The sequence below is a fragment of the Chenopodium quinoa genome, unplaced genomic scaffold, assembly GCF_001683475.1.
Source record: "Chenopodium quinoa cultivar QQ74 unplaced genomic scaffold, ASM168347v1, whole genome shotgun sequence".
In the NCBI taxonomy this organism is placed as follows: Eukaryota; Viridiplantae; Streptophyta; class Magnoliopsida; order Caryophyllales; family Amaranthaceae; genus Chenopodium; species Chenopodium quinoa.
Genome location: NW_018745195.1, coordinates 164,535 through 184,098, shown reverse-complemented (window position 1 = coordinate 184,098; position 19,564 = coordinate 164,535). Strand labels below are relative to the sequence as shown.

The window sequence follows — 19,564 nt, the reverse complement described above, 5'->3', positions numbered from 1 at the left end:
TCACATTATTTCTTTATTTTGCATATACAAGTAGATTATAGTGTAGATTCCCCCCCCCCCCCCCTCCCCCTCACTCAAATATTTCTTCATTGCTTCCCTTTTATGTCACCCTTTTTTTTACTACAAACACAGCCTTAATCAATTACTACAAACATATAATTTCAACAATAGGCTAAAACGAGCTAAACCGTCTTTTACAGACCAACAAATTAAATTAAACGCAATAACAAAAGCTTAAAATCTTCATGCTTGAAAGAAATTGATTGCTTCAAACGAACTCTTATTGTCTTGGATAGTACTTTCAAAAATTACACAAGTAACACAACCTAGCTTAAAATTAGTCGATATATTTAAGGAAGGAGACAATGTTGTTGCTAATAAACCAAACCCGTAAAGGGTTACATAAAGCCATGGACTAAACGAAAAGATTCAATAAGAAGAAAGTGTCAAGGCTATGTGCGAAAGAAAAGGCTATGTAAATTTCATGGTGTTGAATTGGAAGGAGTAAGGTATTAAGAACCAAAGTATAAAGTTTACACACAGTACTTTTTCTTGTAGGCTAACATAATAGATGTAAATCTAATTGGATGAATAATTAGTAAAACTACATGTTAATGGTTTGTGTTGCAAATAAATGGTTTGCATGCATATTAGGCAATTAAATGATAGCTAGTTATCAAGAGCTAGTTGCACAAACCGACATGAGAAGTTCGTTGCATTATATGATTAATTGATTATTTTTTTATTTTTTTTGAAATAATATAATTAATTAATTATAACTGTTTGCAATTTGTATAAAAATTTTTGGTAAAATTAGCTGATAATTTGTACTTGTTTAGTTAATTGAGCATGGGAGATGACAAATAAGGACATTGTAATTTGGGTGGATAGGGATATAATCCATGTAAATCATAGTAACTGTAGGATAAAATAGCCATTTGGTTAAAATTTCTCAATTAACTTTTTAAAAGGAATAAAAAACCGATTTTTAAATTTTAATTTCAATGGAATCAATTAAAATCAGCTCTTTGAAAAATCTGTTTTAATCGAACAACAAAAATAGCTGTTTTATGTAATAACCCTGTAACTTGATCAAATAAACTCATAGTATTGAATTATTGATGGTGTAGTTCTTGGTTGCTACTCCATAATAATATGTCAGTGTATAAAAAGTTGATGTATATGGAGTTAGTACTAGTATTACACATAAGTACATAACGCCTAATTGGCACAATAATTGTGATAAATTTGCTGAATAAGCGACGACTTTTAAAAAGGTCCAATTCTGGTCCATTTGGTTCAACAGCCATTTATAAGATCATGATCTGGCTTTAGAGATAGATTACAATTTATAACCTTAGTTAATCCTAAAGTGTTTTTTTATACAGGAGTAATGGACCGACCAGTGGCCTGATCCAACTTTAGTCCCATCTCAATCAGGTCATTTGCTTCAGCCCAACCTAATGCCCAATGTGCACTACAAAGATATGTCCATCCAACTTCATCCATCTTCTTTTGTTTGCTCAACGGGTGTAGGTTCACTATGTGACGTTGATTATGTAGGATATTGGTGTGATCAACAATACGGAGTATTCTTTTTTTTTATTTGAAAATAGTAACAATACCGAGTACTTTGTAATGTTTGTTTTCACCAATAATAATAAGAAAAAAAATTGTGTAGAACGGACCTACTGTGAGTCTCTCTACACAAATACTAGAAACAGGAAGAGGCAAAGAAAAGAAAAAAAAAAACAGAGGAACAACAATACTACTGCTCCGCCATTGTTATCCTTCTCAAGCTCAAACCTCCTTCTACTCCACTTCTTTCTCTCTCCTCCTTTATATTGCCACCAGATTCGGCGTGAAACTCGGAGAATTTCATAACCGACTTAGATTGAAACATCATCGTCTTCCGCAGCAACAACCATGACGTCATAGGTGGTTAATACGACAGAGTGTCTCGATTTTCCAGCGGATTTGAAGTATATCTTTCTGGGTTTAGAAACCACTTTTCATCGGAAGCCGTCACCGAAGCTCTGCCACAAGGACAGAACAACCCCCGTCTTTGTCCATCTCATCCATCATCTTCTTCACTTCTTTCGGCGATGTTTCCGATCTTAGGGCGATTGGGAGAATCCGAGGATGAAAAATTAGAAGAAATGCACTAACAAGATGAACAACAACATAATTTCTTGTTTGCTGCAGGAGAATTCTCCACTTAAAGCCATAAAATATTAATATCAGGTATTAGATTATTATTGTTTGGTATTAGATTATTATTGTTTGGTATTAGATATTGTCAGATATTAAATATCATTGTCATATATTAGAATATTATTGTCAGATATATGGGACTTACGGTGAGTCCGGTCTCACGCAAAACCTTCTTTAATAATAATAATGTTTGTGAAAATTAAGTAGTGATTTTCTATGATTATTTATGGTATGAAGCAAACTCAAAGGGACAATCCTAATAAGTAATAAAACAAACTTAAGAAAATAAGAGAGGGAAGTATTTTTTAACACTTCAATCCTACCTCTAGTCATTTCTATAAATTTGAGTTTTTATTTTTATTTTTTATTGTTTAAGGCATTAATGTTCCATTCAAAAATAAATAAATTATTAATGTTATTTTGAAATACACCTAGTAAAAATATCATTCTAAGCATATTATAAACAAGTCTATTCCGCTATTTGCTTAAATATTTTTCACTCCTAAATTTTTTGAGTGCTAAAAAGGTCATTATTTCTTAAAGACCCAACAAAATAATATAATCGTTCGTTGTAGATTAAAAGGAGACTTGTGAATTTTGTAGGCGAAAAATTTTGGGTGAGACGGACTCACCGTGAGTCCGCTGCCCAAATACGATTACCGTGACTCATCGAAAATCGGAGTATAGAAAGATCGAAGCATACAGAAGCAGGATCGAACAAGACGATCCAGATGATGATGATGAAGGTGCCGCAAAGAAGACGATTCAGATGATGATGATGAAGGTGCCGCCATTGACATAGGAAGATCGAAGCATATAGAAGTAGGATTGAAGAAGACGATCCAGATGATGATGACGAAGGTGCCGCGAAGAAGACGATCCAAATGATGATGATGAAGGTGCCGCCATTGACATGAGCATTGTGAGTGATTCTTTGGCCATCGAAAATTTCGCCATTGATGCAGCACCTTCATCTTGAGGAGAGAGAAAGAGGAGATGCGTTTATTGAGGAGAAGGCTAAGGAAAGAGAAAATCAGAGGAGAATGTGGGGGAAATAAGCCCTAAAAATATTAATGTCAAGTATTAGATTATTATTGTTTGGTATTAGATTATTATTGTCAGATATTAAAATATCATTGTTAGATATTAGAATATTATTGTCAGACATATTGGACTCACGGTGAGTCCCGTTTCACGCAAAACCTTCTCATTTTGTAGGTACTAAAAAAGTTCATTTCATAATATAATCCAATTGTGTTCATAATGAGGTTTTGCACTATGCATTCTCTTAAAACCATTTTTAAAAGTAAGCTATACTTGTAGAGGTCAATCAATAAACGAATCATGAAACCATTGTAAAAATTCATCTTCTCCAAACATTTATGTATGGGAAAAACGAAAATGATAATTGCAACAATTATAGAGGGTTTAAAATCATTTAAAAGTTGGTACATCGAAGAAGAAGAGCTGAGAAAATTAATTATTCATAGAAGTGGGCCATCATCATGATCTAGTATCTACGTGGAGCTCCGATCAAGTTGTTGCACAATTCGCCCGCCACCAACATCACTCACTTTTATTTTACTTATCTTACCCTTCCAATCTATTCTAACCTACTGATTAGTACACCATCACTATCAATCATCTTCTCATTTTCTATAATTTTAGTTTCTTAAATAGTTTTTTAAAGCAAATTAATTGAATTTCTATTATTAATCCAAAATTCCAAACTCTTACATCAATGTCAAAGTTCTATTGTACGGAGTAACCATCAATACAGAGTATCCAGTCTTGTATATCTTAATTTATACGTAGGGTTAAAAGTTTAAACTATAATAAGTCAATTATAAAAAGATAATTTTTAATTTAACGCCTTATTTATTTACCTTATTTTCACTTTTTCCTGAGGAAATAAAAGAAGTTTAAATATGACTAATTAGTACTCAACAATCATGTGAAGTGTACACACTCTAAAATTATAATTCACTATTAATGGAGAGTATTTGATGTATACACTTCTATCTACAAGTAGAAAGGTCAATCTTGACATTGCCTGTCTTTATTAGTTACTCAGCCAATCAGCTAATTGTGGTATTTCTTAGCTTGTTTGGGTAAAGTTAAGGGAAGGAAAGAAGGGGAGGGAAGAGGGAGGAAGAATGGAGAGTTTTTTTTCCAAATCTCTTCAAATTTTCTTAGAATTTAATCCCTCAATTTCTTTTCCCTCCAATTCCTTTCATCCCTAATTTGCTATTCAAATAAAAGATACTCCCTCCTTTCATTTCCCTTCCTTCTTTTCCCTCTATTTTCTTCAATCCAAACACACTCAAAAGTCTACAATCACATTTCTTTTATAAATCATATAGTTTACAGAATTGGTGCATTATACGGAATACAAAGACGAAAGATTAGTTTAATAAAATATCTATGTTTCCTCAACAAAAAAAAAAACAAAATCTATGTATGAATTATTAATAGAGAGCATAATAAACATGAAAATGAGGAGACGTCGGTGGTAAATAAAGGAAAGAACAAGCCCCTATTAAATATTAAAAAATAAAAATAAAAATAAAAATAAAATAAACATAAGTAATTGGTGTTTCTCTCTCATCGGTGCGCCCACTATAAATAACATCAATCTTCTCTTCTCCTTAACAACGTAACTCTTGATTATTTTTTCATCTCTTTCACTTTTAATTATAAATAAATACTCTTTCTTTTTCTTTCCCATTAATTTCTTCAATTTCTGCTAAAGTATCAGATCGAATCAAAGGTATATTCATTTCTAATTTTTTTTAATTTCCCTTTTAGTTTTTGCTTTTAGTTTTTTCTCAGATTAATAATTTAAATTATTGGTCACGGATTTTAATTTTATGCTGCATTCCTGTTTCGTGAATAAAATTGACCTAGTAAAAAGATTATTAACTTTATTGTATCTTGGTTTCAGATTTGATCCGTGATAAATAAGCTGGAATTTTTTTTGAAAGAAAGATTGGATTTTTGTTTGTCGTTTTTTATAATTCCATTGTTTGAATTGATGTATGAGCAGCTTGCGTCAGATCAATGTGGGTAATTAAGATTTAATGTCTTGATTTTAAAGGAACTTGAGGTTTTTTTTCCTTTTTTTTTTTTTTTTTTTTTTTTTTTTGTTATTACTAGTGGTAACTGGTAAGTTTATGGGATTTAGAGCTAAAGCCTAAAGGGAATGATATTTATTGATGTTGATATAATTATTTTGAATTTTTAAGGTTCTAATGACATTGATATATAGCTTGTATACTTGTTTAATTGTTGAATAAAATAAGTTGGTGGAAGACCAAATCTAAGGAACATGGAATTTATTCCTGAGCAAAGCACCCTTTTATTTAATTATTTGACTTGGAGGCATTGACATTCTTTTTATTGTAGTTAAAGTTTAGTTTAGTCACGGGGCAGAACTCAGTAGGGATAAATGCACCACTGACTTTGATTCCGCGTCTATAATGCCTTGAGTATATATTGTTTGATTGGAGTCTGTATAGAGGTGCCTGATGTCAGAAAAATAATCGCCATTAAAGTAATTATGATCTCTTTGGTAGTGATAATAAGCGGACTAGCTGTAGTGAGAATGTATATGAACGTAATTTTGCAAATGAGAGTTTCATTCTAATGCCCAGGGTAATGGCACCCCATACTCAAACATGTGTTTATCACCATGTATTTCCAATTCCACCTCCTTAAGCGGTAATGGAAATTGATGAAGATTCGACCAAAAAAAAAACCCACGGGCATTAGTATAGGATTTTCCTAACAAATTTAGACAAAAATTCATTAACTTTAGTATAAGTACTACTCCTCCTTTCCAATTGTTAGCAATAAACTGGTCTAGTGGCTCCTGCAGACAAAAAATAATTTAAAATTAAAAAAAATCCTCACTTTAATTATTGTGGTTCTCTTATAGTCTTAGGAATTGCCATTCCTTCCAGCATTTGACCACTCTGTCAAGAAGGCTGCTTTAGGTAGCTAAATGTATGATAAAACTTAAACTGGGCCTTCTATAAAAGACTCTGATAACTCTAGTAGTCAATAATTCACGTAGAAGATATTTGGGGGTTGGAAAAGTCATGTCTTTATATGGTTCTTTCAACCTGATTTTTCAGGATAACAAATACAGGAAGGGGCTTCTAGAAATGTTTTGCTGATTTGTTCCCCAATGTTATATTAGATGAGTGTCTTGACTCATGGATGATACATTTGTGCATGCTCCTTATAGTGTTCTGATGAGCTAGCTAACACTAATGGTCGTTGAATTTTTATATATGCTGTGGTGAATTACTGGAATCACTACAGTTTCAAAATTTTGCATGTCTAGATACTTCTGAAAATTTATATGGCTCTAAGTCCTTGCTTTTAGTGGGAGCAGCACATTACCTGCTTGCAGTATTATTCAATTTTAATCACCTTACATGTCCTCATACCTTGTGGTGTGCAGCTTTGTTGAATGGGTTCCCAGTCAATCGTAGATATGATAGAGGCTTCATCAGGAGCCCATTTTTCTGGATTTCACGTGGATGGCATAGAATCCAGGAAAGCTGTTATTGAACAACCAACGACATCTACTGAAAATGTTTACAATGAACCTTTTGTCATCGGTAAGTACAGATATGTCATTTGTTAACTCTTCTGACTTCTGCCTTTTCCATAAAGTCCTGGAATGCTCTTGCATATAGTTGAGCGAAGCTAGCATAGGGGCTGGCCTATATGTCACTCATTACCCTTTCACTGAAATCTTTTAATGCTTTGTTCGTGTAGTAAGTCACTTACTACCTTTCATTTTCTTTTGTTTGCTTGTTTCTATTTCTTCTGGAGATAAATAGAAGCATTAGTTGCCTGAATTTCCATGCTTGGTCACTTGCTTTCTTTCACTATTTTCTTCGCATGTTTCCTTTCGGTTGATTTTGTTGTTTAATCAGACATTTCCCTGAGCAGGAGTTGCAGGAGGTGCAGCATCGGGAAAGACTACCGTTTGTGATATGATTATTCAGCAGCTTCATGACCAGCGTGTGGTGGTTGTTAATCAGGTAAAAATCTTGTCAAGTATTAACAACAATTCGTAACTATAGGCAAACCAAAACATAAAAGTATGGGCAAGGTCTATTTCTTTCTCTATTTTGGGAGGGGGGGGGTGTGTTGATGGGTGTTGTGTAGTGAAATCCTTAATTAATTCTATTGCATTACTGATTATAATATTTTGTTTGAACTTAGTTTCCCCATATTTCCTAATTTCCTTACTATAGTTCTATAACTTTCTATTACTCTGTTTTGTTTGCAGTATTTTAATTAGGGTCAATCTTCCAAAATTTTAGTAAAAGAGGTGTAATAAATCATTAATGCTCTAATATAATTCGTGCATCTGCTTTGAGCTGGAGGTGTCTACAAGTTCCTTATGGAATTTGTAATGAAGTACTTAATTTACCATGAATAACTCGTGAGTGGGATTTGTCATGATTTATAAATTATTCCTTGTCAATGATAAAACTTGAAAATTGTAGGCCTTTAGCCAAGAGTCCATTGGTTTCATTGCTGGTAACGTAGTGTACATGACTTAATTATAAGACTATTGGCTCCACTTTATCACCAAAGCACCAGCCTGGAGTCTACACACAGATTGTGTTTTGCTATCATACTTGTATTCTTCTAATGCTTAATTTCAACCCTTGGTCATTACTCCATCAATTGCATTAAATGATTTGACAGGATTCATTTTATCATAATCTGACGGAGGAGAAGCTTTTACGAGTTCATGAATGCAACTTTGACCATCCTGGTGAGTTCACTTAGATTACTTCTAAGATAAGGGTAACCATCTTGTCCCACAAAGGCCGGAGAGTTTATTTATTGAAAAGAGTTCCATGTTGGTTGGATACATGTTTGGTACTTGATTGTATGCTGATCTGCTCCACTTGCTTGCTCCTATGTTCAAAATTCAGCTTTTTCCTCATGATATATCATACTGCCCTCCATTTTGGAAGTTCTTAACACTTACCGTTTTCATCCGTTTTAGAAAGTTCTTAACATTTGCACTTTAATCCATTTCTGGAAAACCCCTTTTTTACTTCACTTCCTCTTTCTTTATCTACCTTTTTATTACACCCACCCTTGTTTTAATTTCATGCTCTCTCTTACTTTTTCCACCTTTTTCTTACACCCACTCACCACATAAACACTCTCTCTCCAATTGACTTAATATGTGTACAAACAGTAAATATTAAGAATTTTCGGAAATGGAGGTAGTATTAGTTAAGTTCCCTAACCAGATAGAGACACTGATGGTCAACTGGTAATTTGTTTACAGTTTTACATGAGTCATTCATTATAGGTTTATAACTCCCCAAAAAAGTTATCCTTCTATAGTAATTCACCCATGCTTCACATATTGTTATACTGCAATGGTGAACTTTAGAATAAATTAGCCAGTAAAACTCTATCTGGATCTTGGGGCCACTTTTAATTTTTAATTTGTTGCTTGCTATCTGGGGATATAAAAGTTTGTCTATATGCGGAAAGATGCTAACAATGAAGTATCCCCCCCCCCCCTCCTCCCCTTCACAGATGCATTTGACACTGAAGAGTTGCTTTGTATCATGGATAATCTAAGGTGTGGGAAAGCAGTGGATATTCCAAATTACGATTTTAAGAGTTACAAAAACAATGTATTTCCAGCTCGAAGGGTAAGCAATAATCACAGTTGAATATGTTCTGTTTAATCTGTCTATTCTCCTAGTTACTTAGGAGAACGAGCAAATATTGTTATACACTTCAGCTAATTGTTTGGCCTCTTTGTTTTTTCTAAATTTATCTGCTTGAATGAGAGTGTAAATTGTTTGCACTGTGTAACATATTGATATGAATTTCTTGGCAGGTCAACCCATCAGATGTAATTATATTGGAAGGGATACTTATCTTTCATGATCCTCGTGTTCGTGGGCTAATGAATATGAAAATTTTTGTTGATACAGGTCCATCCTCTTTCATTTTACTTATCTTACTATTTTCCTGTTTCTCTGTAGTAACTCATGTCATATGTGAACTGACCTATTATTTTAAGTAAAAATCTTGTAGATTCTTTGGAGAAAATTAAAGTTACTTGTCTGTCACCTAGATAACTGACACAGCATTGTTTAACAGGACATTCTTGGGTATACACATCATCGATCTATGCTCTTTTGTATATTTGTTTATCCCTATTAGAATTCTGGATTAGCCTCTGTTGGAAAATTTATTTTATTAATGTATGTTTGCTTAAAAAGTCAAATGCATTTTGTTTTTCTGTTTGTCTTTGAAGTTTAATTTTTAGGGTCAATGCATGGAATTTTTCCTGTATGTAGGTTTAAATTAAAGCGCAATTTCCTTTTCCTGATAGATTAAATCTGTAGTACTCTTCCTATTTTTCCTGTTTTCCCATCTGTTCTTCTCATAATGCTGGTTTCCAGTGCAGATGCTGATGTACGATTGGCAAGAAGAATTAGGCGTGATACTGCTGAGAAGGCTAGAGATATTGCAACGGTACTGGATCAGGTTAGTTATTGGCCGTGTATTCATGTGAGCATCATCTATTAATTTCTGTGAATGTACAAGGTCTAATTTCTGAGTTTCAGACTCTATTATGTTGAGTAACTCCAAGTCTTCATTGGAGGATGAGGTGAGATTTTTAGGGAGGAAGGAGTATCTTTTTCATTCATGATCTCTGTAAATGTCAGCAACTCAGCGTTGTAGTAGTTCATCAATCTCACATTCTATAACTAACTAGCAAAGCTCTCAAAAGAGGCAAAAAAGGAAATGACTTGCAAGTAAACTACTAGAAGACTTCTTAATACATCCTAATAAACTTACTCAGATAAACTAAATAACTAAGACCCTGCAACATATTCTAATATCTATATAGGCATCTGTTATCTTGTATGCCCTTGAATTCACCCTTCCTTCATAGTTGTTGGAATATTAGGACTAGCATCATTAATATTGTACTTTTTGGAATTAGAGAAGAACTTTGCGTGGGCTGGTGCTTTTATTTAACCAAAATCTATGAAACATGCTTCTTAGCTCTCCGAGAGCCAAAAAGCAGTGGCAACACCAAAATAAGGGGAGAGGGGAGGGGGTGTTCATGACATTATTACTAGCAGAGTATCATGGTGATAATTAGACTAATCTTTCTGAATAATGCTGCAGTACTCAAAATTTGATGACATATTACTAGCATAGTTTCATGGTGATAAATTGGTTATTGACGAACTTTCTTCTGAACAATGCTGCAGTACTCAAAATTTGTGAAGCCTGCTTTTGATGATTTCATACTTCCAACAAAGAAGTATGCTGATATTATAATTCCCCGTGGAGGTGACAACCATGTTGCTGTTGACCTTATTGTCCAACATATTCGAACAAAACTTGGTCAGCACGATCTCTGCAAAATCTATCCTAACTTGTATGTTATCCAGACAACCTTCCAGGTAATAGCTATCATTAATTTATAATAATGAGTAATAATTTGTATACATTTTTTTATATTAGGGAAAATTAATGCACTTTTATTCTCCTTTTTTAGATACGTGGCATGCATACTCTTATTCGTGATGCACAAACAACCAAACATGATTTTGTTTTTTATGCTGATCGGCTGATTCGCTTGGTAAGTACTGTTTCTTACCTAAACTTTGACTGTCATATTTGTTTCAAGGAGATTTTTTGAATGGTTTGTGTATATGTATGAGATGTGAAGGTTTGTTTCGTCGATATAGAAAATTCTTCTTCACAATTGGAAATTCCTCTATTTTGTGGGTAAGTAGAATTTCCTAGGTTATTGCCAACCAAGCAAATGCACGTACATTTACATCCTAATAAAGTTAACTTACCATATGCTTATATGTCAACCAAACAACCACTGACATATTTTCAAAGTTCATATGACTATACTGACTTGCTTTCTGAATTACTGTCTTCTGCTTATTAGATGATGGTGACATATTCTGTTATAGCATTTTGATAGAATGAATGAGCAAAGGATGGAAAAGAAATTTGTATAAGAGTATAATATGGAAATGATAATTATAAATGTTAAGGCTGACGAATAAAGGCTCTTGATATTGTCTTTTGAGCATGGCAGCACGCCATGGTTCCTCAGTTGTCTTTTTTTTTTTTCTTACAATTGGTTGAACATTTATCTGGTTTGTTGCTTGGACACACGGACAATGTTGTTTCCTGATTTACGTTGGAAATTTCCTTTCCCTCTTATTATTTATATACAATGAATTTTCTTTGTTGTGCTCTTATAATCTACATTTTGTTTAGGTTGTTGAGCATGGGCTAGGACATCTTCCATTCACAGAAAAGCAGGTTATCACTCCTACTGGTAAGTTCCTTGCCAGTGATTTGGCATGGTTTTCACCACTGAGTCACATTCAATGCCAGTTTTAATAAGTTACTGTATTCATCTCTGGATACCCTGTATTTGAAATGTATGACCACGGTGAATTTCATCCAGAAGTCTGGTTAATTACTTTTCTTTTTTGTGTTATTGCTTTGAAAATTGTTGGGAATGATGAGGAAGCTAAAGACCATATGTTAGAAGCTCATTGCCTCATTATATCAAGTCTTAATAATTATCCTGCTTAATATAGGTGATGTCCTTGGTTGGGTTGATATGGTACATATGTTTTAAAAAAAGATCCATGTAAGTTGTTCCGTTCTAAAATCTGATGCAGTGTATAGATTCAGTGCACAAACACCTAAGAAAGTCTAAGCTGAAAGCAGGTGAACAGGGAGTTCAATAAAGTTCTAACTGTCTAGGTGGATGTGCAACATGTTATTCTCTAGATTTTCCCATGTATTTTGAACAGGAGTATATTCCTTTAATTTGGCTTTAGAACCGTGATAATTTTTGCACTTAAAATCTACTTTCTTTATCCATAGTTTCTAATTCTGAGACATCAGACTGAGGTTGTGAGTTGCCGGTGTTTAGTTCATTCTGTTCGTTGTTTTTACTTGCAGGCTCTGTATATACTGGTGTAGATTTCTGCAAGAGATTATGTGGGGTGTCCATTATTAGAAGGTTCGTCAAAACCTATGGATATATTCCGTCATTTCTGACTTTCATTGGATTTATTTTTCAGTTTGTCATAAGGTGGAAGATCAGCTAAATAGGATGATTGTATATCTTGCTTGCTTGTCAGCAAATAATGATAGTAACATTTAAGTTTCTTTGAATCGTTGATTCTTAAATACAAGGTTTGTAGTAAATTTATAGGTTAAATTAAAATATCTGTTTTGTGAAGTTTGGTGAATGATCTTTCGTAGTAGAAATGTTGGTCTCTATTACTTTAAGGTTATAGCATATTTTTCTTGTCGAAATTCTTCCTTTTTTCCATAAAGAAACTTGCTTATCATCTGTCTACTTCAGAAGTATGTTTGTATCTCATGGAATTTTTTGAAATTTGTCAGTGGTGAAAGTATGGAGAATGCTTTAAGGGCATGTTGCAAAGGAATCAAAATTGGAAAAATTCTTATACATAGAGAAGGTGACAATGGGCAGCAAGTATGATTCTCTAGCTTGGATTCTTTTGTTTCATCAATTTGTGTTAGAACTGCTTGATTATTGTAATTTATTTGTTGTACTCTATTTTTCTACTAATCTCAGTCACATTTTTAGCAGCTGATATATGAAAAACTACCACAAGATATTGCGGATCGACATGTATTGCTCTTGGATCCTATCCTAGGAACAGGTTTTCTTCTCTTCATGACTTACTGCAAAGAGTATACGTAGTATAGTTTAGGAGGCTTCCCCTCTTGCTCTATGCTAAAGTTGAGGTCTGAATTTTTTTTTAACTTTTTTTTTTTTTTTTTTGAAATTATGTTAATTATCTGTTACTTTTTAAATATTATAGTATCCATGGGTTGTCCTTGCCATACCTTCATGAGGCTACTTCTTAAAAGTCCTAGTGAATCTTTTTTTTAGAGAAGTCAATAGTGATTGATCATTGACCTGTTTAGACCATCGTTTCCCTTGTATTTGGGGTTAGTCCTTGGAGGAACATTTTTTTCTTGTTTGAAAGATTGATTAAAAAAAGTCCCAGAGTCCCCACTGTTTTTGTTCTGGATTAAGAGTTGGTGTCAATGTGTCATTAATGGGTACAAAACCTACAGTTAGATTCATATTTTACCCTCTTGAAGCGGGGTGGAGAAATAATATGAGGTGGACAGGGAAAGTTCTAGTCATTATTTCATTGTTTTTGAAATGTTTCCTTTTTATCATGCCAAATTTTATTGGATGTCTTTTACAGGGTACTGAATTTTTGAGTGTTACCATAGGTAATTCTGCTGTTCAAGCCATATCTTTACTCATAAAGAAGGGTGTGCCTGAAGGAAACATCATTTTTCTCAATCTCATATCTGTGAGTAATGTTATTTTTGCTTCTTGTTGCCCCAATCAGCATACAGAGTTCTTCTTTAGCAAGGCTGCTTTGCTATTCTTTGATCTAAACGAATATCTATTTTCTTAACCAGGCACCCCAAGGAGTGCATATGGTCTGTAAAAGCTTCCCAAGAATAAAGATTGTGACCTCTGAAATTGAAACGGGCTTAAATAAAGATTTCCGTGTCATTCCGGGCATGGGCGAGTTTGGAGACAGGTATTTTGGCACAGATGATGAATGAATGAGGGGAAGGAAGCATAATTCATTGTGGATCTCAAAAATTGCAAGCTGAATTGAATATTGCAAATAATAAGCGAGAGTGCCTGGTAGCCTGCTGATCAGTTTGGCGTGGGAGGTTCAACCTTGTTAATGTACTGCCTCCATTATACATCAAAACCTTTATTTTTTTACTTATACACCTCAATTTTGTTACAAGCAATGCATTCAGCTCCATGTTGTGGCCAGATATGTAGCTGAAGGGAGCAATGAGGACCTAGAAGATAGCAATGATGGTATATGAGCGCAAAGTGCGCATCTTAACAATGGCATATATCGTGTTGTAAATTTTGTCATAGGCTCATAGCCAACTTTAATTTTATTAGAAACTCATTTCGACACCTCTTGAGGTGCTTGTCACTGATGACGAATGGTTATTAAACATCTGAATCAAATTCTCTTTGCTTTTTGTCCAATTTTTTGCTCCAAGTCCTGTGATTTTCTCAGTGCTTATTGGTTTTGAGGTGTTATCTTCGCCCCCCCCCCCCCCCAATCCTTCCCTTTACTTTTTAATCCTGACGCAAGGTCAGATTATTAGCCTCATCAGTGTGGTATTGCAACGATGCTTGGGTGCTCTCGAAAGGGAGCTTCTGTTGCTTTCCATCAAGGCTATGGAGGGTCTTGATATTTTTGAGAATGTGGGTTGTGAACTTGTGATGGATATCAATAGGTACTGAAAATTTTGTTTTATCAGAAGAATACAAACATTGGCTTTGTGCTTAATTCCCTCCTTTGTGGAAGTTGCTCACAAAATAACAATGAGGATAAGAAGTAGAAGCCGTTCCACACATAAGAAGAGCACAAAGCAGGTCCACTTGGCTGAGGAAATGATCACTCATTCCTTTATCCATGTATGATAGACTTGCATTGGATAAAACGTCGAGCATGTGTTAAGACATGGCGCGAGGAGAGTGATCCCATTGGTATATTCCCTCATATTATTAAGCTGATTCTATATATAGCCATACTTGGGTAAATCTGTTATATTGTATTTTATTTCCCGCAGCAGTTTTTATTCACTCCTTCCTTCAACTTTTGAACCATGTCTGCATTCGTAGGAAAGTATGCAGGTACTTGCTTCTCTCCAGTACATCCAATATGATAATGTTTACTCAACAACATAATGTAAAACTTTGAACAACTTTTCCCCCTTTTTGTTTTCTAGATGAGCTGATCAAGACTGCCAAGTACATTGCCACTCCTGGGAAGGGGATCCTAGCAGCAGATGAAAGCACAGGGACTATTGGGAAAAGGTTTGCTAGCATCAATGTCGAGAACATTGAGTCCAACCGCCAAACTCTCCGGGAGCTCTTATTCACTTCTCCTGGAGCTCTTACTTTCCTCTCTGGGGTCATCCTCTTTGAGGAGACGCTGTATCAGAAGACCTCTGAAGGGAAGCCCTTCGTTGAGGTTCTCCAGGATAATGGCGTAGTTCCTGGGATCAAGGTTGACAAGGGGGTCATTGAGTTGGCAGGAACCAATGGAGAGACAACAACTCAAGGCTTTGACTCCCTTGGCGCCCGTTGCCAGGAGTACTATAAGGCTGGTGCAAGGTTTGCCAAGTGGCGAGCTGTGCTCAAGATTGGGTCTACAGAGCCCTCTGAGCTTGCAATTCAGCAGAATGCCCAGGGTTTGGCCCGCTATGCTATCATTTGCCAGGAGAATGGGCTTGTCCCTATTGTTGAGCCTGAGATACTGACAGATGGGAGCCATGACATAAAGAAGTGCGCTGCTGCAACTGAGACTGTGCTTGCTGCGGTCTATAAGGCTCTCAATGATCACCATGTACTCCTTGAAGGCACCCTTCTCAAGCCCAACATGGTTACCCCAGGTTCAGATAGCCCCAAGGTGAACCAACATCTTCTTTAGCTCTCCAGCTTTGTTTTGGTTACTTTATACAAGTTTTTCCTAGTTGCTCAATACATACTTGGTAAAAAAATTTCATTCAATCTGCATTAACATTAAATTATCTTGTTTCCTATAATAATAACCAGCTATTAAACTAACCATAGGATCAACAGTAACCTAACAAGACTGATGGTTTTGTTTCAATGTCATATGGTCAGGTTGCTGCAGAAGTGATTGCAGAGTACACTGTCACAGCACTCCGGCGGACAGTCCCACCAGCAGTCCCAGGAATTGTGTTTTTGTCAGGGGGACAGAGTGAGGAAGAGGCAACAGTGAACCTGAATGCAATGAACAAGCTGGAAGTACTGAAGCCATGGACATTATCCTTTTCGTTTGGGCGAGCACTGCAGAAAAGCACACTTAAGATATGGGGTGGAAAGAAAGAAAATGTGATTAAAGCACAAGAGGTCTTCCTGGCAAGGTGCAAAGCCAACTCTGAGGCCACCCTAGGCAAGTATGTTGCCAGTGGAAGTTCCACTGCTGGTGCTGCTAGTGAGAGCTTGTTTGAAAAGGGTTACAAATACTAGGATTGTACTTGATTCATAAAAAAACTCATGTCTTCTTATTTTGTATACTTATATATAAAGTTTCAATTTTGCTAATCCGATTACATAGATGTATGTATCTGTGTTGGAAATTAACAATATATATGTTGCTCGATTGTATGTATCGTGTTGGAAATTTACAATATAAATGTTGCTTGTGTTTACTCATCTCTTGTACCAAGCAAAGCTTGGTCTAGTGGGAAAGTTTGTACCTCACAACCAAAAGGTTGTGGGATCAAACCCCACTAGAGGGAACTTTGGGATGGGGATTCCCTTACCCTTCCCCTTCCCCCACTTCCAAAGTGTCTAACCTGCTAATTCGGGTCGAGAGGACATATGAGAGGTTCCGACCATGTAAGATTCTTCTCCTTACCAACCCACTAATTTACTTATCTCTTTGTGGTAAATGCACAACTCAATGTTGGGTTTGAAGTAATGTAATTTACATATTAATATGCCTAGTACGAATTTGTGTAGCTGCCGTTGAATTTGTGTGAGAAGCAGAGGTGGGTTTCACCTTGTATACATCATTTTTCTTCCTTGATCTTGTAAGCATATTGGTATTTATTTTTTCATTTCCTAAACTCTACTGTATTATTCATTCATCAAATTTTATTAACTTTTTACTTCCAAGGAGCCTAATTTGCAACTTGTATGTAACACTATTTACCCGCACTTATTTGCAATTTCTACGTGAAACTATCTACGGTTTACAGACTTCTTTTTTAAGCTTGTCAATGCTTATCATCAATAAGTAAATACTCTGTATTTTTTTTTTTAAAAAAATCCAATACTCCCTCTATCTCTAATTATTTGTCTTGACTTTTACCGTTTTTAAGATACGTCTTAAAACGTAAACAACTCCAACATATACGCACAAAAATTATACTCGATATAATTTGACATTTTAAAAAATATATAATCACAAATACTCGTATAACAAGATTTCACCAGACTTTTTTTTTTTATTTTACCTCTAAAAGGCCAAAATAAAGAAAAACAAATATGGACAGAGACATAGAGTGAGCGGTAGATACTCCGTAAATTTAATTATTGTACTCCGTAAAAAAGTACGGTCGCGTGACATGCCATGGTTGGGGTAAATAACTAAATACGAACTACAAGTTTCTGAGTTTGATAAACTTGGCAAGCATCATCTTTCATCTGTCTCATTCTTCTGATACTCCAAGCAACCCCATACAAATCAACAAAGTCGAATACTTCTCTCTTCTCTCAGAAGTAAATTCGCGCAAGATCTGGTTTAACCAGGGCAGCTAGTTGAGGTTAAGTCGTCAGTCATTCAAATTTTCATAGCATCCTTGAACCATATTTTTCTGGTACTGTATATTTTTGTGTTTTTTTTTAATTATTTTATTGTTTTTTTAGTAATTGATCATTTTTAGGTGTCAGTGTTAGCTGAATTTTGTGTTTTGGGTTTTAATTAGAATAACCTCAAGTCATGTTTTTGGATTTGACTGTGTTAATAAAAGAGAAAAAGGATGAAAATTGCATTGAGTGTAAATGCGATTCCTTGAGAAAAGTTTGCTCATCTTGCAGGGTAGAAGATCAAATGTCGATTTCTTCATCAATTCAATCAATCTCCACTAAACTTCCCCAATTCAATCTCTTCTTCTCTTCTTCTAAACCCTTAATTTCAATCCCTTTATCTTCTTCATCCCTTCCTTCCTCCTTCAAATCCATCTCTTTCCAACGAATTCCTACTAAAACCCAATCTCTCTCCTTCTCCCCTTCATCTTCTTCTTCTTCTTCTGTTCAACCTGTTGAAGAACTGCCCCCAAAACTCCAGGAAATCGTCAAGCTTTTTCAAGCAGCTCAAGACCCACGAGCCAAGTACCAGCAGCTCATGTTCTATGCCAACAATCTTCCTCCTCTTCAAGAGAAGTTCAAAACCAAGGAAAACAAGGTTGAGGGCTGCGTTTCTCAGGTCTGGGTTCGAGCTTTCTTAGACTCTGATTCTGATTCTGGTTCTAAACTTGTTTATTTTGAAGCTGATTCTGATTCTGTTATGACTAAAGGCCTTGCTGCTTTGCTTGTTTTGGGTTTATCTGGTCGTCCTGTTCCTGAAATTTTAAGGGTTTCTCCTGATTTTGTCACCCTTTTGGGCCTTCATCAGAACTTAACACCTTCTAGGAATAATGGGTTTTTGAATATGTTGAAGTTGATGCAGCGGAAGGCTCTTCTTTTAGGGTTGGAGGATGAGAAAATTGAACAAGGAGATGCGGTTTCTGGGTTGGATTCTCAATTGGGTGCTGATAATTTGGAACCTAAACTGGAATTTAATGGGTCTTCTGGGGGGGAGAGTTCTGATCTTGATGTGGGTAGGAGAGAAATTGTTGCAAATGAGTCCAATTCAAATTCGGGTTTGAGTGGCGTTGGATTGGGGAGCAGAGGAGAGAGAATTAGGGAGAAATTGGAGAGAGAATTGAAGCCTGTTGAGTTGGATGTTGAGGATATATCTTATCAGCATGCTGGACATGCTGGAGTAAAGGGGAGTGATGGGGAAACCCATTTCAATTTGAAGATAGTTTCGAATGAGTTTGAAGGAAAGAGCTTGGTTAAGAGGCATAGGATGATTTATGGTTTGTTGCAGGATGAATTGGAAGGAGGTTTACATGCTTTGTCAATCATTGCTAAGACACCAACTGAAGTGGATGAGGGAAGGTAGACTGAAGAGGGAGTATTAGTCTGCACAAAGATGATTATTATTTTTCATTTTCACTTGTCAATCCTGAACTTAGTTTTAAACCCTTTTCCCGGATAGCTAAACATTGTATTTACAATTTTATTCATCGCTATTACTTACCATATGAGAATTTATAATGAAATGAATAAATGAGTGAAATTTTGTTGGATACTTGAGATTTGATATTTGTTTATGCCTTGGTTTCCTCGAGCACTCCCAGCTTGATTGCTTCTATTGGGTCTTAAACCTTGTGTAATGCGTAGCTTATGCTAGTATGTTGACTAATTATTGACATTAATTGTACTGCATACTCGATTTGGGCATGCTGTTGCCTAGCATGGCTTACATGAATCTTGTTGGAATGATTTTTCTTTCAGTTGCTGTTATTGTTTGGTACAGACTTGATGCTTGGATTTCTATTGGCAATGCAGTTTTTGTAGTTTGGAATGTAACTTCTTCAGTTGCACTGT

General features: G+C 35.3%; 3 protein-coding genes and 1 long non-coding RNA gene across 7 annotated transcripts; all 4 read left to right on the top strand.

The window, feature by feature from the left end:
• Nucleotides 1–1,318: 1,318 nt before the first annotated feature.
• LOC110711006 lies at nucleotides 1,319–3,474 on the top strand. The gene is made up of 2 exons (XR_002509247.1): nucleotides 1,319–2,244; nucleotides 2,818–3,474. It is a non-coding gene; the product is annotated as an uncharacterized LOC110711006 (long non-coding RNA).
• A 1,180-nt stretch (nucleotides 3,475–4,654) lies between these two features.
• LOC110711042 (uridine kinase-like protein 3) lies at nucleotides 4,655–14,353 on the top strand. Of its 4 annotated transcripts, none has more exons than XM_021889414.1 (15): nucleotides 4,662–4,984; nucleotides 6,683–6,842; nucleotides 7,180–7,271; nucleotides 7,948–8,017; nucleotides 8,803–8,921; nucleotides 9,113–9,209; nucleotides 9,689–9,768; nucleotides 10,506–10,700; nucleotides 10,796–10,879; nucleotides 11,539–11,599; nucleotides 12,238–12,298; nucleotides 12,688–12,781; nucleotides 12,896–12,971; nucleotides 13,558–13,640; nucleotides 13,753–14,353. In XM_021889414.1, the coding sequence occupies exons 2-15, from the start codon at nucleotides 6,692–6,694 to the stop codon at nucleotides 13,900–13,902; spliced, it is 1,413 nt and encodes a 470-aa protein (XP_021745106.1). In that variant the 5' UTR covers nucleotides 4,662–4,984; nucleotides 6,683–6,691; the 3' UTR covers nucleotides 13,903–14,353. The 4 variants fall into 4 exon arrangements, with proteins under 4 accessions (XP_021745108.1, XP_021745109.1, XP_021745106.1 ...); XM_021889415.1 differs by having other exon boundaries at nucleotides 4,666–4,984; nucleotides 12,899–12,971; XM_021889416.1 differs by lacking the exon at nucleotides 13,753–14,353 and having other exon boundaries at nucleotides 4,655–4,984; nucleotides 13,530–13,640.
• Nucleotides 14,354–14,514: 161 nt separating this feature from the next.
• LOC110711044 (fructose-bisphosphate aldolase 5, cytosolic) lies at nucleotides 14,515–16,514 on the top strand. Its single transcript, XM_021889419.1, has 3 exons — nucleotides 14,515–15,007; nucleotides 15,103–15,785; nucleotides 16,004–16,514. Exons 1-3 carry the CDS (start codon nucleotides 14,980–14,982, stop codon nucleotides 16,370–16,372), a joined length of 1,080 nt encoding a protein of 359 aa, XP_021745111.1. The 5' UTR covers nucleotides 14,515–14,979; the 3' UTR covers nucleotides 16,373–16,514.
• A 991-nt stretch (nucleotides 16,515–17,505) lies between these two features.
• Nucleotides 17,506–19,270, top strand: LOC110711043 (sufE-like protein 1, chloroplastic/mitochondrial). Its single transcript, XM_021889418.1, has 2 exons — nucleotides 17,506–17,727; nucleotides 17,948–19,270. Exon 2 carries the CDS (start codon nucleotides 17,961–17,963, stop codon nucleotides 19,074–19,076), a length of 1,116 nt encoding a protein of 371 aa, XP_021745110.1. The 5' UTR covers nucleotides 17,506–17,727; nucleotides 17,948–17,960; the 3' UTR covers nucleotides 19,077–19,270.
• The last annotated feature ends 294 nt before the right edge of the window (nucleotides 19,271–19,564 follow it).

Coding starts and splice junctions, on each gene's coding strand:
- LOC110711042 (XM_021889414.1), top strand. CDS start 6,692: ATGGGTTCCCAGTCAATCGTAGATATGATAGAGGCTTCATCAGGAGCC. Junction 7,272..7,947: donor GTGTGGTGGTTGTTAATCAG/GTAAAAATCTTG, acceptor ATGATTTGACAG/GATTCATTTTATCATAATCT. Junction 9,769..10,505: donor TTGCAACGGTACTGGATCAG/GTTAGTTATTGG, acceptor ACAATGCTGCAG/TACTCAAAATTTGTGAAGCC.
- LOC110711044 (XM_021889419.1), top strand. CDS start 14,980: ATGTCTGCATTCGTAGGAAAGTATGCAG. Junction 15,008..15,102: donor ATTCGTAGGAAAGTATGCAG/GTACTTGCTTCT, acceptor TTTGTTTTCTAG/ATGAGCTGATCAAGACTGCC. Junction 15,786..16,003: donor CAGGTTCAGATAGCCCCAAG/GTGAACCAACAT, acceptor TCATATGGTCAG/GTTGCTGCAGAAGTGATTGC.
- LOC110711043 (XM_021889418.1), top strand. CDS start 17,961: ATGTCGATTTCTTCATCAATTCAATCAATCTCCACTAAACTTCCCCAA.